Raw genomic sequence first — 13,545 nt, 5'->3', positions numbered from 1 at the left:
TTTTTTAAACCGAGCATAACTCAGGTCTATTGCCATAGGCAATTTACTACCTAGTGAGTTGTGCCGGAATTATGTGTGTACCTAACAGTCTGAGTGCGTATCTAGTGTTTTGTATGATTTTTCAGTACTGCCATCTATATCTCAGAAGTGAAGTGAGTGATGTGTAGTGACTGAATATTTGTACTGTTTGTAGGCCTGTTGCTCTCTGTGGCGAGACTTTTTAACGGGGAGATCGGCTCGCATCGGAGATGCGCCTCGAAGTCGGAATTGTTAATACCACCAGAAAATCCGCTTTTATGTATTTATTCGCCGCAAAAATTTTATATAATTGATTTAGTTTATTGATAAAATTGGCTTTATATGCATTGGCCCATGTTAAGAAGTTTATCGCATTGCACTTTTGTGTCTTACACAGAACATAAAAACAGAAAAAGTAACGGTGCCGATCCCTTTAGTACAAAATATCGACGGCTTTTAGCAAAATATAAAAAAAAAGTACCGTTTCTTCTATGTACAGTTGAATCCCGTTATAACGAACTTCAAGAGACCGCAGAAATCACTTCGCTATAATGAAATTTCGTTTTAAAGGAATTCCAGGTTTCTGGAGCCGTTCAAGTATTACCGCATCATCGATGGGGGGGGGGGGGGGTTGGTTTCCGATTTGCTGATTTTTGATGACGGGGGGGGGGGTTTGGATAATGCTTACGTCATCAACCACCCTTTATGAAAATATGAGATGGATTCAGAGGGGCAGAGCTGATGACGAAATTTTTCTGACAAGGGGGGGGGGGGTCAAAAATGGCTAAAAATTTGCTTATGTAATACTTGAACGGCCCCTTTGCATTGTCCCTGTGAAGGCTTATCTGGCGGATTAGAAAAGTGTTTATTAGAACGAGATTTTCGCTATATCGGTATTCGTTAAAACGGGAATCGAATGTGTATAGATATATAGTGTTGGTTTCAAAAACTTCCTTAAAAATACCTTTATAGAGGGATTTTTATCGCAGTAAAGGATATCGTTGTATCGAGAGTAGTTTAACATTTTAAGATTCATTGATAGACTGGATATTAGTGGAAATGAATATTAGAAGAGGAAGAAAATTCATCACTGCTCCACGGGAACTCGAACCCCGGTCTCTATCTTGCCGGACGAGTGACCAGGTTCGAGTCCCCGTAGGGGCAGTGATGAATTTTCTTCCGTGTAATCTTCATCTTCACAAGTAGCCAGTCTTCGAATGGATCTTGTATTAACAAGTGGAGAGGACATTTCTATATGCAGGTTAACATTAATCTACAGGCAATTCCAAACAAGATTTAAAAAGATATCGCTGTAGAGGGATTTATATCGCTATAGCGAATATCTTTATAGTGAAGTTTCACTGTATTCGGTAACTATATGATCGGTATTTTACGGAATATTCCTTTGGCTATCCTGACCTTTTTCATGGAAAAAATATCCAATTTCCTCAATGAAGCTCACTGGAATTTTCAATGTTTGCGGAAAAATTGCGGATAGAGATAATTTTCCATAAATTATTTCATGTACTGTTTTTTGACTATAACAGAGGTCCTTATTCTTTCGTGTTCCACGGAACCTGATACAACGGTAAAAATACAGCGATACCTCGGCTAACGAAGATAATTTATTCCGGTATCGCATTCGTAAAACGAAATCTTCGTTAACCGAAACATAGGTTTCTATGGAAAACTGTTTCATTTGTTCCAGAAATGGCCCAAAATGAGATACTGAGATCTTTTTTCATTTTGCACTATGTAATACAATCACCACTCTCTTTATTTAGTCTGCTAAGGGCCGTATTCACCGACATGGTTTAAATCTGTAGTTACAATTTTCGGATAAGAGATCAACATAGATTGGTTAAAACCCTGAATTTAACCAATCCGTGTCGATCTGTTATCAAAAAATTGTGATTATAGCTTAAACCATGTCGGTGAATACCGGCCTAAGGGCCGTATTCATCGACATGGTTTGAACTGTAGTCACACCATTTTTGGATAAGAGATCAACATAGATTGGTTAAAAACTTGAATATAAGTGAGTATCGCCCTAAAGCTGTTATTGACACAATCCTAGTCGGGTTCGTGGCTGTCCCCATGGTCCCCAACATCCTCTTGCAAGGCCTATACGCTGGGATCTTTTTTGCGGGGGGGGGGGGGTGTGGTCAGAGTTTTCACGGGTCCTTCTTAGTTAACTCTATAGTTAACTTATAGTGTGGAAAAAGCAAAAAATGATGACAATAGTCCCGGGCCGTATGGTTAGAGCCCTGTCATTCCTGAACTTGTGGGGGGCCTCTATTGAAGATATGAAATATTCTAAGCTGCTGGCGAAATTTTGCTGACGGGGGGGGGGGGGGTCAGTGTTTTGCTAACTTTTGCTGACAAGAGGGGTTCAAAAATGGTTAAAAATATGCTGACGTAATACTTGAACGGTCACTAACCACTGTCCTGGCACAACATGGTATATTGAATGTTAGAAAACACATTTCTCCAAATCGACCACCCTTAAACCACAGCCCGGCAGAGGTCGTGACACGAGATGAGTCTTGGCTATAACCACTGGATGAAACCCCTCAGGCAGACTCATCCACCATCCGTAAAAAAATGGGAAAAAAAATTCCCTTATATACCACCAAAAAGCGACCCTAAACCACCACCCGGCCGAGGAAAGTTTTTTTTTTTTGAACGGGTGGTTACGCAACGAAACCGCCGCCCCTCAAAGGGTTAAAAAAACCAAAAAACCACCTCGAGCAGAAACCGACTCGCGTTCGCGGCTCTGTCTTCGAGAACCACACAAAACAACATCGGCCGGCTGTCACTGTCCAGCCTAGGGAGCGGGGCGTGGGGGGAAACCAAACTAGGCTTTCGAATACAGCTTTTTGGATTACAATCACAAATAACACGCGAATTTAGACAAAAATTTCACACACACACACACAATTGACCCACTTACTTGGCGAGTTTTCAGGGCGTTGCTCGTACTAATCCTTTCACTTTTAGTATGGATGCTGGCGGCGGCTTGTTGTTTGCGCAGAGAACGAGAAGAAGATCCACTTCATGTTGAAGGGCATGGGAAATAAACGTGTTTGTTGTTTTTGTGGTCGGTTAACGTTTCCTCACAAAAGCGTATTTTTTTTTCGTCTTGAAAGAATTACTCATACGCATGCAATTTTATCAGCGTATTTCACTCGGACGGACACGGCGATTGCCAGAGAGAGAGAGTGACGTCATGCACGCAAACACACGCGGATGGAAGACACGGAAGATAAATAATGACCACCATTTGTATATTTCCCTTTTTTTTTCCGAGAAATTAACTTTCGTAAAACAACAAGAATACACACCGAAGCAGTGTTTGCCAAATGCGCATCCAGATGCGTGATTCACGCATCAAAATTCAAATTTACTCCTTCGAATTCCGTTGAGGAGTGAAAATACTCCTCAAATTTTTAGGTAATTTTTTTTTATTAGAGTTATTTCTCACCGATGAAAAAAAATAATGGTACCCTTCAGTGTACGAAAATTCTGGAGAGGAGTGAAATTAACCGAGGATGACGTCACTCTCTATTATACATACAAATGTTTTTAACAGCTGGCTGATGCGGAGATGCATTTTGGAAAGTGAAAATTTTTTGTTTTCAACTGCTCCTGCGGGGAATCGAACCCACGTCCTTTCACTTTTGTTCCGTTCGGTGCACACGAGCTCTTAGGGAAGATCGAGATTGTTGCCTCTGTAGTCTAGAGCAGCGGTTCTCAACCTTTTTTTGCCCATGGCCCCCTTTCAATCATTTCTCATTCCTGTGGCCCCCTTGTGACCATGATTAATTTCCTACCCCCCCCCCCCTCCCCCGTTCTCTCAGGTGAACAAAGCAACGTGTGAGTTTGGCTTACACAATATTTCACACAACAGACACTATTACATATAATATACAGGGTGCATAGGTAACAAGGCGTATGGTATTTTACTGGAAAACCGCGTTCACACTACAGGAATAATTTCAATTAGAAAAATTATCCAAATAACGTGTAGTACTCGGACATGTCGTTCATGTTGCGAGGGGTTGTGCAGTTATTAAAATAAAAATGTTAACTTTTTATACAGACACAGTGTGCTCAAAAACCCAATTACAAAGTTGTTGCCCCGTCTCTTCTGATACCAACAAAACCGTTTTATCCGCATTTAACGTTGTTTTTTGGTTGGTTGTCTTCAAATAAATGTTACTGTCAATAAAGTGACACTGTATGCATATATACATTCATCTCGAAACCTTATAATTATTGATGACAAACTCATGACAAGGGCTCTGATTTTTATGACCTAAAGAAGAAACGTAGTTGCGAATAACTTATCAGCAGAGCAACGACGTTTCATCTTTAGGTCATAAAAATCAGAGCTTTACTTATGAGAAATTGGTTACACACACGCAAAAAAAATCATTGTTTTCGTGAAACTCTTAAAAATTTTGATATTTCAAGTGCTAAATTTCATCTTTCAACTACTCAGATCCTTATTTATGCTCGGCATTGAAATGTCCTGCCAACCAATCAAATCTTTATGTTAATGTTACTTAAATAGGGGAAAAATTGCGAAAAAAATATTCTATGCATTTTGTTTGAAATTAAATTTTTTTGGTCACTCTTCATGTCCCCCTTATCAGCAGCCATGGCGGCTCCCCTTTTGCGATATTTTCCTCCATGGCCCCCGGTTGAGAACCACTGGTCTAGAGCGTTCACCCGGAAAGTGAAAGGACGCGGGTTCGATTCCTCTCAGGGGCACACAGTTGAATTTTTTCTCTTTTTCCAAAATATATCTTCGCATCAGCCAGCTTTTAAAAAAAACCTTTGTAGGAGTGAAATTACTCATTACTTTTGGTATCCAATTTAAGAGGTGAGATGTCCCTTAAACCACCATTTTTGGTCATAGAATGTGCGGTTGTTTTATATTAGCACATGCGTCCATATCAACGAAAATGTTCGTTAGCCGAGGCAGAAAAATCACAAAAAAAAAATCTTCATTAGCAGAAAAATTCGTAATGCCGAGACGTTCGCTAGCCAAGGTATCACCAGTGCGATAACTAGGCAGATGCAACAGGTGCGCCCGCACAGGACCCACTTGGAGGGGGGGGGGGGGGCTAAGAATGGGCCAAAAGGGGCATAAATGCAAATTCTTGTACAGGGCATAGGAATGGCTAGTTACGACACTGGGTACCAACCACTGCACTGGTTATTATTCACTTCATTTCGAGTATTGTCTACTTTTATGCAGCTATTTTTTAGTATTATTCGACCTTTTTTTTTGCTATTTTTCCGTTTGTTTGTGTGCACTTCGTCTATTTGTTGTTTTTTTTTTAGCTCTTTACGACATTTTGATTTGTTTGAGCATTTTGCCTTTTTATCTTTTTGTGTGTGCACTTTTGTCGTGCTCATTTTTCCCCAACCGTGATTTGCTTCCGTAGTTGGAATGTTATGATAAACAAAACTGATTGTTGAAAACAACAATGAAAGGACTAAAGGGTCTTTTATCTTGGTATCGACCCCTCGCGCCATTTTAGAAGCCGATGCCAAATCCTTGTCTGGTTTTCCTTGTTCCACACCCACGTGGTTTATGTTTATTATGCAAAAGATGCATTCAGCAATCGTGTGGCAATTTGGAAACCGGTATTAGTTTTTCTCGCGAGCTGTCAATTCTGCTAGTTTCTCAATCGACAGTGAAACAACAGAAAACAAGTTTCCACTTGTATTCTTCAGAAAAAGAAAAAAAAAATTCACAGTCATTTGCTAGAGGACGATGGCGCACATCAGATAATAGCACTGTCACCGACAATGAGCGAAAGAAGCACAGGAATCCTACTTCCGCGAAAGGAAATGTCATGATATCTGCGCGATCGTCTTTGCATGTGGATTGACATCCTTCCCACGTCCTCCTAATCTCCTGGCGTAGTATGCGTTGCGGCACGTAGCACCACTCACACGTACTTATGGTCGCGGCACTTCACTGTATATAAATATATTCGTATAATATAGATCTTGCACTTGCCGAGAACTAAACTTCGCTCGTTTACTTTGCAGACACACCTGGAAAAAAAGAATGTCGCATCTCAACGTGTTGATTGTCGTATCCGTTCTGTTACAAATCACCGTGTCATCGCCCGTCGATTCCTCTGGCCAGTGTCCATCATTCACCCCGTTGGCGACGAACATAAACGATTTCGGATTTCAGCTTATCAGGCAACTGGACCAGACAGGTAACCTGTTCATATCGCCGTTCAGCGTGTACACTGCTATCGCGATGGCGTACACCGGGGCGAGAGAGAACACTGCCGCCGAAATCGAGAACGCCCTGCAATTGGGACGAGACGGACTCACTGGGTCTGACCTGCAGCAATCTTTCGAGGCCCTCCTGGACACTTATCTCAGTGCGAAAGGCGACTACAGCCTGGAGACGGCGAACGGACTCTTCTTGCAGAAAGGATTTCCTGTGAAGGAAGAGTACGTCCAGGACCTGAAATCTTTCTACCATGCACTGGTCAAGCAGTTGGACTTCGCTGGTGCCGGAGAAGCCGCCAGGAGAGAGATAAATGAATTCGTGGCCAACAGCACCCACGACAAGATAAAAGAGATGCTTTCCGAACCTCTGAGCCCACTGACACGGCTGGTGCTTCTGAATGCCGTATATTTCAAGGGAACCTGGAAGACTCAGTTCAGCAAGGACGACACCTTCGACAGGATTTTCTACAAAAGCGCCGATGAAAGAAAACAGGTGAGTGCTCTTGACATTTTTCCTCCCTCTGAACACACGTTCATGAACCTTTCTTTGTACGCAGACTGATGACTCTTGTAATACAAGGCAAATGGTCCATCTATAACAGAAAGCCTCCGCACGAAGCTCATGGCGTCACTGAAGAAGGTCATCTCACCTATAGCCATTGAATATACTACAAAAACGGTAAAGATGGCGCACATGTGCCGGCCTGCTATATCCAATGGCTATAGTTGAGACGACCTTCTCCAGTGACGTTACGAGCTTCGCCCGGAGACCTTCTGCTACAGATAGTGTTGTCCAAAGTGACGTCTTCAAAGAAAAAAAATTGAAAAAATTGCCCCACTGATTCTACTCATTTAAATATGCACAAAAAGAAAATTAAGCATAATTATTACAGACACTCAAAAACAAATTGTGAATATTAAGATTTTGAATGCCGATAGAGGCCAAGAAGGAATATACAGGATGATTATAAAAAAACTATCCCGACATATGGGCCCCTAACTATCATACCATTCACAGAAACTGAATGAAATTTTGGTATAAGGTATTTTGAGGTATGCGCTCAAGAATGATATGGAAAACAACAGTGTCACTCTAACAGTTACGGTGAAAGTGTGAAAATTTCGAAAATATCAAATGGCAACACCAAGTTTTTTGTATTGGAACCAGACCAGACTCAAAATTTTTCGATGGTGACTGGCCCTATGGAAATGGGCCATTAGCCAACATAAGGACTGGGGCCCCTTGGGGACCCCCGGTGAAGAGAAGGACAAGTGAGTAATGTATGTGTAGTTGTGAAAGTGCATGTATGAGAAGGGAAAGTTTGGGAGTAAATCCTCTTTTGAAAAAACAATGGTCACAATGGTCTGTCGACTATTATTATTAAAATTAAAGAATTTTTTGCCGGTAAAATGCCACCACTGCCTTACGTTATTAGTATTATTATTATTAGCTTCGCTTGTGAAGAAGCCCGGTCGGGCAACGCTTTGATGTTGACCAGGGCGTCTCTCATTGGGTTAGACGCCTCCTCGATTCCGTATTGGCTGGAATCTGCAAGTAAAACATAGGATACAAAAAAAAAATATTAGTGGCAAGGAGTGGGAAAAAAGAGATAGAGTTAATACGGTTATTTTTCAAAGTCGAGAAAATATAGATAGAAGATGAAGAGAAAGTTTAAAATCACGATTTTTTTTTTTTCACAAATTTTTTCAAAGTTTTTTTGAAGATGGTTTTTTTTTTTTTTTGATAGAAGAAAAGTTGTGGAAAGGAAAAGGAAAAGAAAAGTATGCTTTCCGATAAAATACTGCAGAAGGTTTTTCCGATTTTTTGGCGAGGCCTAGGTTTCGGAGATGATACTCCCGGCCTCGATCTCCATTGTGAAAAACCCTAAATAGCGTTCGAACGGCAACTGTAGCATGAAAATCACCGGCGGTAGATAGGCTATAGGCTAGAGGACAACCAATAAGGACAGAGAAGCAGCATAAAATAAAGCATTTTATTGTGTTTCACACATGACCTTGTGGAGGACTAATCAGGCTGTAATCTCAGCCGAAGAAACGGTGTGACGAATGAAACGAACATTAATGCTCTGGTGCACGGCAAAGTCCTTTTTACTTGCCTAGCTCCGGGCATTTTCGTGCTACAGGTGACATTCCAACGCTATTTAGTGTTTTTCAGTATGGAGATCGCATTCCAATACAAAAAACTTGGTGTTGCCATTTGATATTTTCGAAATTTTCTCACTGTAACCGTAACTGTTAGAGTGACACTGTTGTTTTCCATATCATTCTTGAGCGCATACCTCAAAATACCTTATGCTAAAATTTCATTCAGTTTCTGTGAATGGTATGATAGTTAGGGGCCCATATGTCGGGATAGTTTTTTTATAATCATCCCGTATAAATCCTGCAACCCAATATCCTCACGCTGTTGTCCACACGATCGCACAGCGGCATTTCTTGCAATATTGATAATGTAACCCACCCCCCTTTCCCGTAGCCCCGTTACGGAAACAATCATTTGTCTGCAGCTGCAGTCGCCCTGTAGTCGTTTACCTGCGTGCCGGCTGAAGTTAGTTTGTTGTGGTTTTCCAACTTCGAGATACGAATGCGAGCCGATCTCCCCGTCAAAAAAATTCTTTCCACTGAGAGCACAATGAAGCCTATAACATTCAAAAATTCGTGCATGACTCGAGAAGCAAAACTTACCTAGCCAAGTTGCCTGCTTCCGAATTCAGAAGATAGGTGACACCACTATTTCAATACATAACAAGCATTTACAAGAAACAAACTTCACGTCAAGTTCACAACACGTATATAAGCACATTCCAACAAGAGTTAGAAATTCCATAGAGGAATATGGATGAGGTGCAATGTGCCGATAAGTTACTCACCTAAAGTACCAAAGAATGTTTTGGGGCCGCGAGTTCTCTCTCTCACGCACTCATTCAAACGGGGCACGACTCCGGTCTATTCCATGGGCAATTTACTACCGAATGAGTTGTGCAGGAAGTGTGTGTGTGTAAGAACCTAACAGTCTGAATGTGTATCTGATGCCGTGTTTTGAATTTTCCGTGCTGCCATCTATGAGTGAGGTGTAATGATTGAGAATAGCTATGCTGTTGTAGGCCTGCTGCTCTCTGTGGCGAAAGTTTTTAACGGAGAGATCGGGTCGCATCCGCGCCTTGAAGTTGGAACACACAGAAAACCAACTTCAGTCGACCACCACTATAGTGCCAGTGGGATTTGAACTCAGGACCGTGTTCAGGAAGCTCTGACCGAACTCAGGGCGATACGAGTCCGTCACTCGAGCACTACAGCAGCGAAAAAAAAAAAAAAAGACGCAAAACGCTACCGTTCGGAATTGACAACAAGTTGTAGGTCCCGGTTTTATTGGTCCTCCTCTTCTGCAGAAAAATGATCGTAGCGTGACAAAAGTGATAAAATTACACCGGGATTGACAGTTTATTGCCGATTCCGAGTAGCAGCAATCGACTTTCTGTCACGTATCTGCCGAGAGGGTGGTGCCCTAACCCCTCGCTGTGGGCAACTTACTGTGCTCATTTTACCGCCGTTTCTGTTGTAATCGGGTATCAGGAAAGTTGATGACAAGAAAAATCTGGAATCGAACTCGCGACACCTCTGAGCATCCTTTGGTACAATAGGGTAGGCGAGTAACTTATCGATCTGAGCTACATAAGCGGATGCAGGCTTTTCGAACTGGGGGGAAGGAGGATATTTTACCTTCCCCCCTCCTCCTATGCGTATAATACAAATTTTTTGGGCAGGGGGATGGTGATCACCCATTCCGCCCCCCCCCCATCCACGTCACCGCCTATGCTGGTCTACCAAACACAGCTACCTTGGTCATTTACTTGTGGATAACTTCCCGCTGTTCGTTTGTCCTGATGATCATGTACTTACAGCTCTCTTGCGCTGCTATTTCTATTAAATCTAATGGTGTCTCTGTGAGGAATATCAAGGCGTAGGAAACAAAAACTCGAAGGTTCATACTCTCGAAAGAGAGAGAGAGGTGTAGGTGTCTAAAAAAACTCCAGGTCTCTAGCATTGCTAGCACCATCGGCGACGCAGGGGGGGGGGGGGTGTAAACTCTCCCCCTTTCGGCCAAGATATTATGGCATATTTTTACGGAAAAAAAACTTAATGCCACCCTTCCCCAAGAAGAAAAAAGCGACCTTTTCCTCCCTCGCAAAATCCCCCTCATCACATAAATTCATCCGCACAGGAATGATTTTCTTATCATCCCATTTTTTAACGTCCATTTTTAAAAATTTACTTACATTCATGTACGGTGCATGATTCCCATAAATTTATGACCACACGTAAATTAAAGATATCAAATTTCTCGAAATTTCAGGTGAAAATGATGAACCTGGCCAAGCAAAGCTTTCCCTACCACGAAGACAGCGAAACCGGATACAAGTACCTGGAGCTTCCTTACAAGGGCGAAGACATCGTCATGCTCGTGGCCCTGCCCCGCAGTGCCCAAGACTTCCCCGACCTACCGATGAGCTCGTCCCAACTCTGCGACGTCTTCTCCAAGCTCAAGAACCAGACGTTGGACACCGTCGGCATCCCGAAATTCAGTCTCGAATACAAGAAAGAATTGAAAGACTCCCTGGTCGCTCTCGGGATCCGGGAACTATTCACCAGTTCCTCTGATCTCACCGGAATCAGCGACGAAGGCAACTTGGCAGTGTCTTCCGTCCTTCACAAAGCCGTCATCGACGTCAACGAGGAAGGAAGCGAAGCTGCAGCAGCGACATCCATCGTCATCGTTAAGCTTGCGCTGTTCCCTACCACCGACTTCGTGGCTGACCATCCCTTCTTGTTCTACATCGTCGACAAGAGGAACGGATTGGTCCTGTTTTCTGGCAGAGTAACTGACCCATAGACCTGCATCGAATAGAGTTTATGTTCTTACTTATTTCCTGCCGTACAGTGTGTTCGTCTAGTACCCAAAACCATTCATGAATTCGTTCATATACAAGTCATTGACAGACTAGACTTGTGATATATCTGACATACCCTCGGATGAGTATGGGAGACGAGTATGCACAGGGCCGCAACTAGGGCGGGGGGGGGGGGTTGCAGGCGGTTCTGGTGTCCCGTACTAGAGGGGGCGCAAATTTCATTCTTTAATCTTTCTTTGAACATTATGGGGGGGGGGGCAAAATGCGTACTTGTCCGGCTGACCATCTAGTTGAGGCCCTGATTATGCCGTAGAACCTCTCGATAACGGACACCCATGGGACCAAAAATTTTGTCTTCAAACGGGGAGGTACGATATGCAGCGGAACTTCGTTTATACACCTTTCACATTTATATGACGCTTAGCTTCGGTCGCAATTGGTTCCTATGCCTTTTAATGTCAAAATATGTATGTCACTGTCTCTCTCTCTGAAAGTGATACACCAATGGTTAAGCATAATCACCAATCGTCTCGATAGAGAAATTTCATTTAAATTTCGCAACATTTATCATTTCCACCGGTGATTATGCATAATTTCCAAAAATAAAGTTAGAAAATCTGATAAATAGGTGAAAAATTATAACCTTTCTTCTCTTCATTAAACCAATTAATTTTTTTTCCAGCACGTGATACGTGCATTCAGGGCCGCAACTGGGGGGGGGGGGGGGGGGACAGGCGAGTCAGGTGCCCCGGGCGCTGAACCAGAAGGGGGCGCTGAATTCACTCTTTAACTGTTTCTTCTGCATTACAAGGGGTGTCAAAATGACGGCTTGCCGCGGATGACAAAGTATCTAGTTGCGTCCCTGCGTGCACTACGCATATTTTGCAATAAAAATGAAGTTGACGTAAGCGTGAAGCAGATGAAAACATTCATAACATTATCAGTCTTGTAATGTTGGCTATCTTCACATGTATCAACAAATAACACCAACATTGCGATTCAAATTCATCATCCTGGACCATAGTTATGTTCAGTTAATTAAGTTATTAATTGACAATTTATCATATTTACTAACACGAGTTGGGAATTAAACATAACCTTAGCTGAATATCATTGACCTCGGTTCATGACCAAAAATTAATAAATTAGCGGTTAGAAAAAAAAATAGTTTGCTTGGTTTTACTGTCCGCTAGCGAGAATGTCCGCTAACGGGGAGTGAAATACATTAAAGACCTATTCCACGGGACCGGGGATCAGAAAAGTGTCCGTTAGGGGGAGGTTCCACTGTAGTCCTGTAAAAAAGTATAATTGACTTAAATAAGTCGCGTCAGGAGACATCGGAAGATTCTATTCATTATTTATTGGTACCAGTTTGGAACCAATTTAGCGTCTCCGCAGAAAAATTGTCCTCGTTTGGCGTCTTCATGGCCATTTTGGCATTCCTTAAAATGAATTCGTATCGCCAGTGAACAACGAAACTCAAGACTCGGTGGAAACGACATGCTTACAACAATAAATCTGCGCCAACACAGTGTACTAGTAACCTCGCAGAACTTTCCGTATCTCTCCCAACGACGAAATAGACTATTTCTCTGATGGCCATTATTATCTTTGGAGGAGTTAATACAGGAAAAGTTTCTAGTCCCCTCCAACACGTCTTCATCACATAAAAAAAGACTTGATTATCAAAAAAATTCAAATCTTGATATTGTCCCGATCATCGATGATTGATTGAATCGATTACTTATTTTTCGTAATCGAAACTTCAAGATACCAAATTCGATTATCGATAATGCCGATTACACGAGGAAAATTAGTATTTTATGAATGCGTGGACTAAGATTATCAATTTTCTATTTATCTTTTCGAAAATTTATTACAAACTGTATATATACGCTTTCATACGTACAGGGTGAGCCAAAAGTTACTAGCTATTCATGAAAATCGAAAGGACTGTCGTTCAAGTATGCGGATTGCATCCAGAATTAATATTATGAATTAAATTTTTCTTCGATAGCAGGAAAAAGTTCAAAAAATGTTTGCTGATAGGTGGCGTTCTGTTCTTCAGATGTATTTTTAAAATCTGAATACGAATCTGTCGTAAGGCTGATTCCCTCATTCAGATATGGTAATTTAACGAACACCACCTTATTAACAACCGGACAAGTTTTTAAGAACCTTCAAAGTTAGGTGCTCAAGTTTTTCCTCTATCGGGGAAATAGCCTAGTGATTTTTGGCCCTTTCCCTCTGCTGTATATTACGTTCAGTATTACTCATATTATGTAAATTAATTTATGTGTGTCAAATTAATTAAATTGATTCATTCTTG

General features: G+C 41.8%; 2 protein-coding genes across 3 annotated transcripts in view; one reads left to right on the top strand and one right to left on the bottom strand.

Moving 5' to 3' along the window:
• LOC149070245 (iripin-3-like) overlaps positions 1 to 3,255 on the bottom strand; it is a 17,801-nt gene extending 14,546 nt beyond the window's left edge. The window contains exon 1 of one of the 2 annotated variants that reach the window (XM_089250133.1): positions 2,972 to 3,255. The gene's annotated coding sequence lies outside the window, so the exon portion shown is untranslated. The remainder of the gene's footprint in view (positions 1 to 2,971) is intronic. The other variant, XM_089250132.1, reaches the window with a different exon arrangement.
• The window catches only part of LOC149070244 (intracellular coagulation inhibitor 2-like), a 13,941-nt gene extending 396 nt beyond the window's left edge, over positions 1 to 13,545 (top strand). The window contains exons 2-3 of the mRNA XM_089250135.1: positions 6,088 to 6,778; positions 10,661 to 13,545. Of these exons, the coding sequence (XP_089106261.1) occupies positions 6,107 to 6,778; positions 10,661 to 11,197 (1,209 nt within the window). The 5' untranslated portion in view covers positions 6,088 to 6,106 and the 3' untranslated portion in view covers positions 11,198 to 13,545. The remainder of the gene's footprint in view (positions 1 to 6,087; positions 6,779 to 10,660) is intronic.

Source organism: Pholcus phalangioides, unplaced genomic scaffold, assembly GCF_987345545.1.
Source record: "Pholcus phalangioides strain wild (caught in Gottingen) unplaced genomic scaffold, Ppha-v1.0 ptg000022l_1, whole genome shotgun sequence".
Classification (NCBI taxonomy): domain Eukaryota; kingdom Metazoa; phylum Arthropoda; class Arachnida; order Araneae; family Pholcidae; genus Pholcus; species Pholcus phalangioides.
This window is presented reverse-complemented; position numbering and strand designations above follow the sequence as displayed.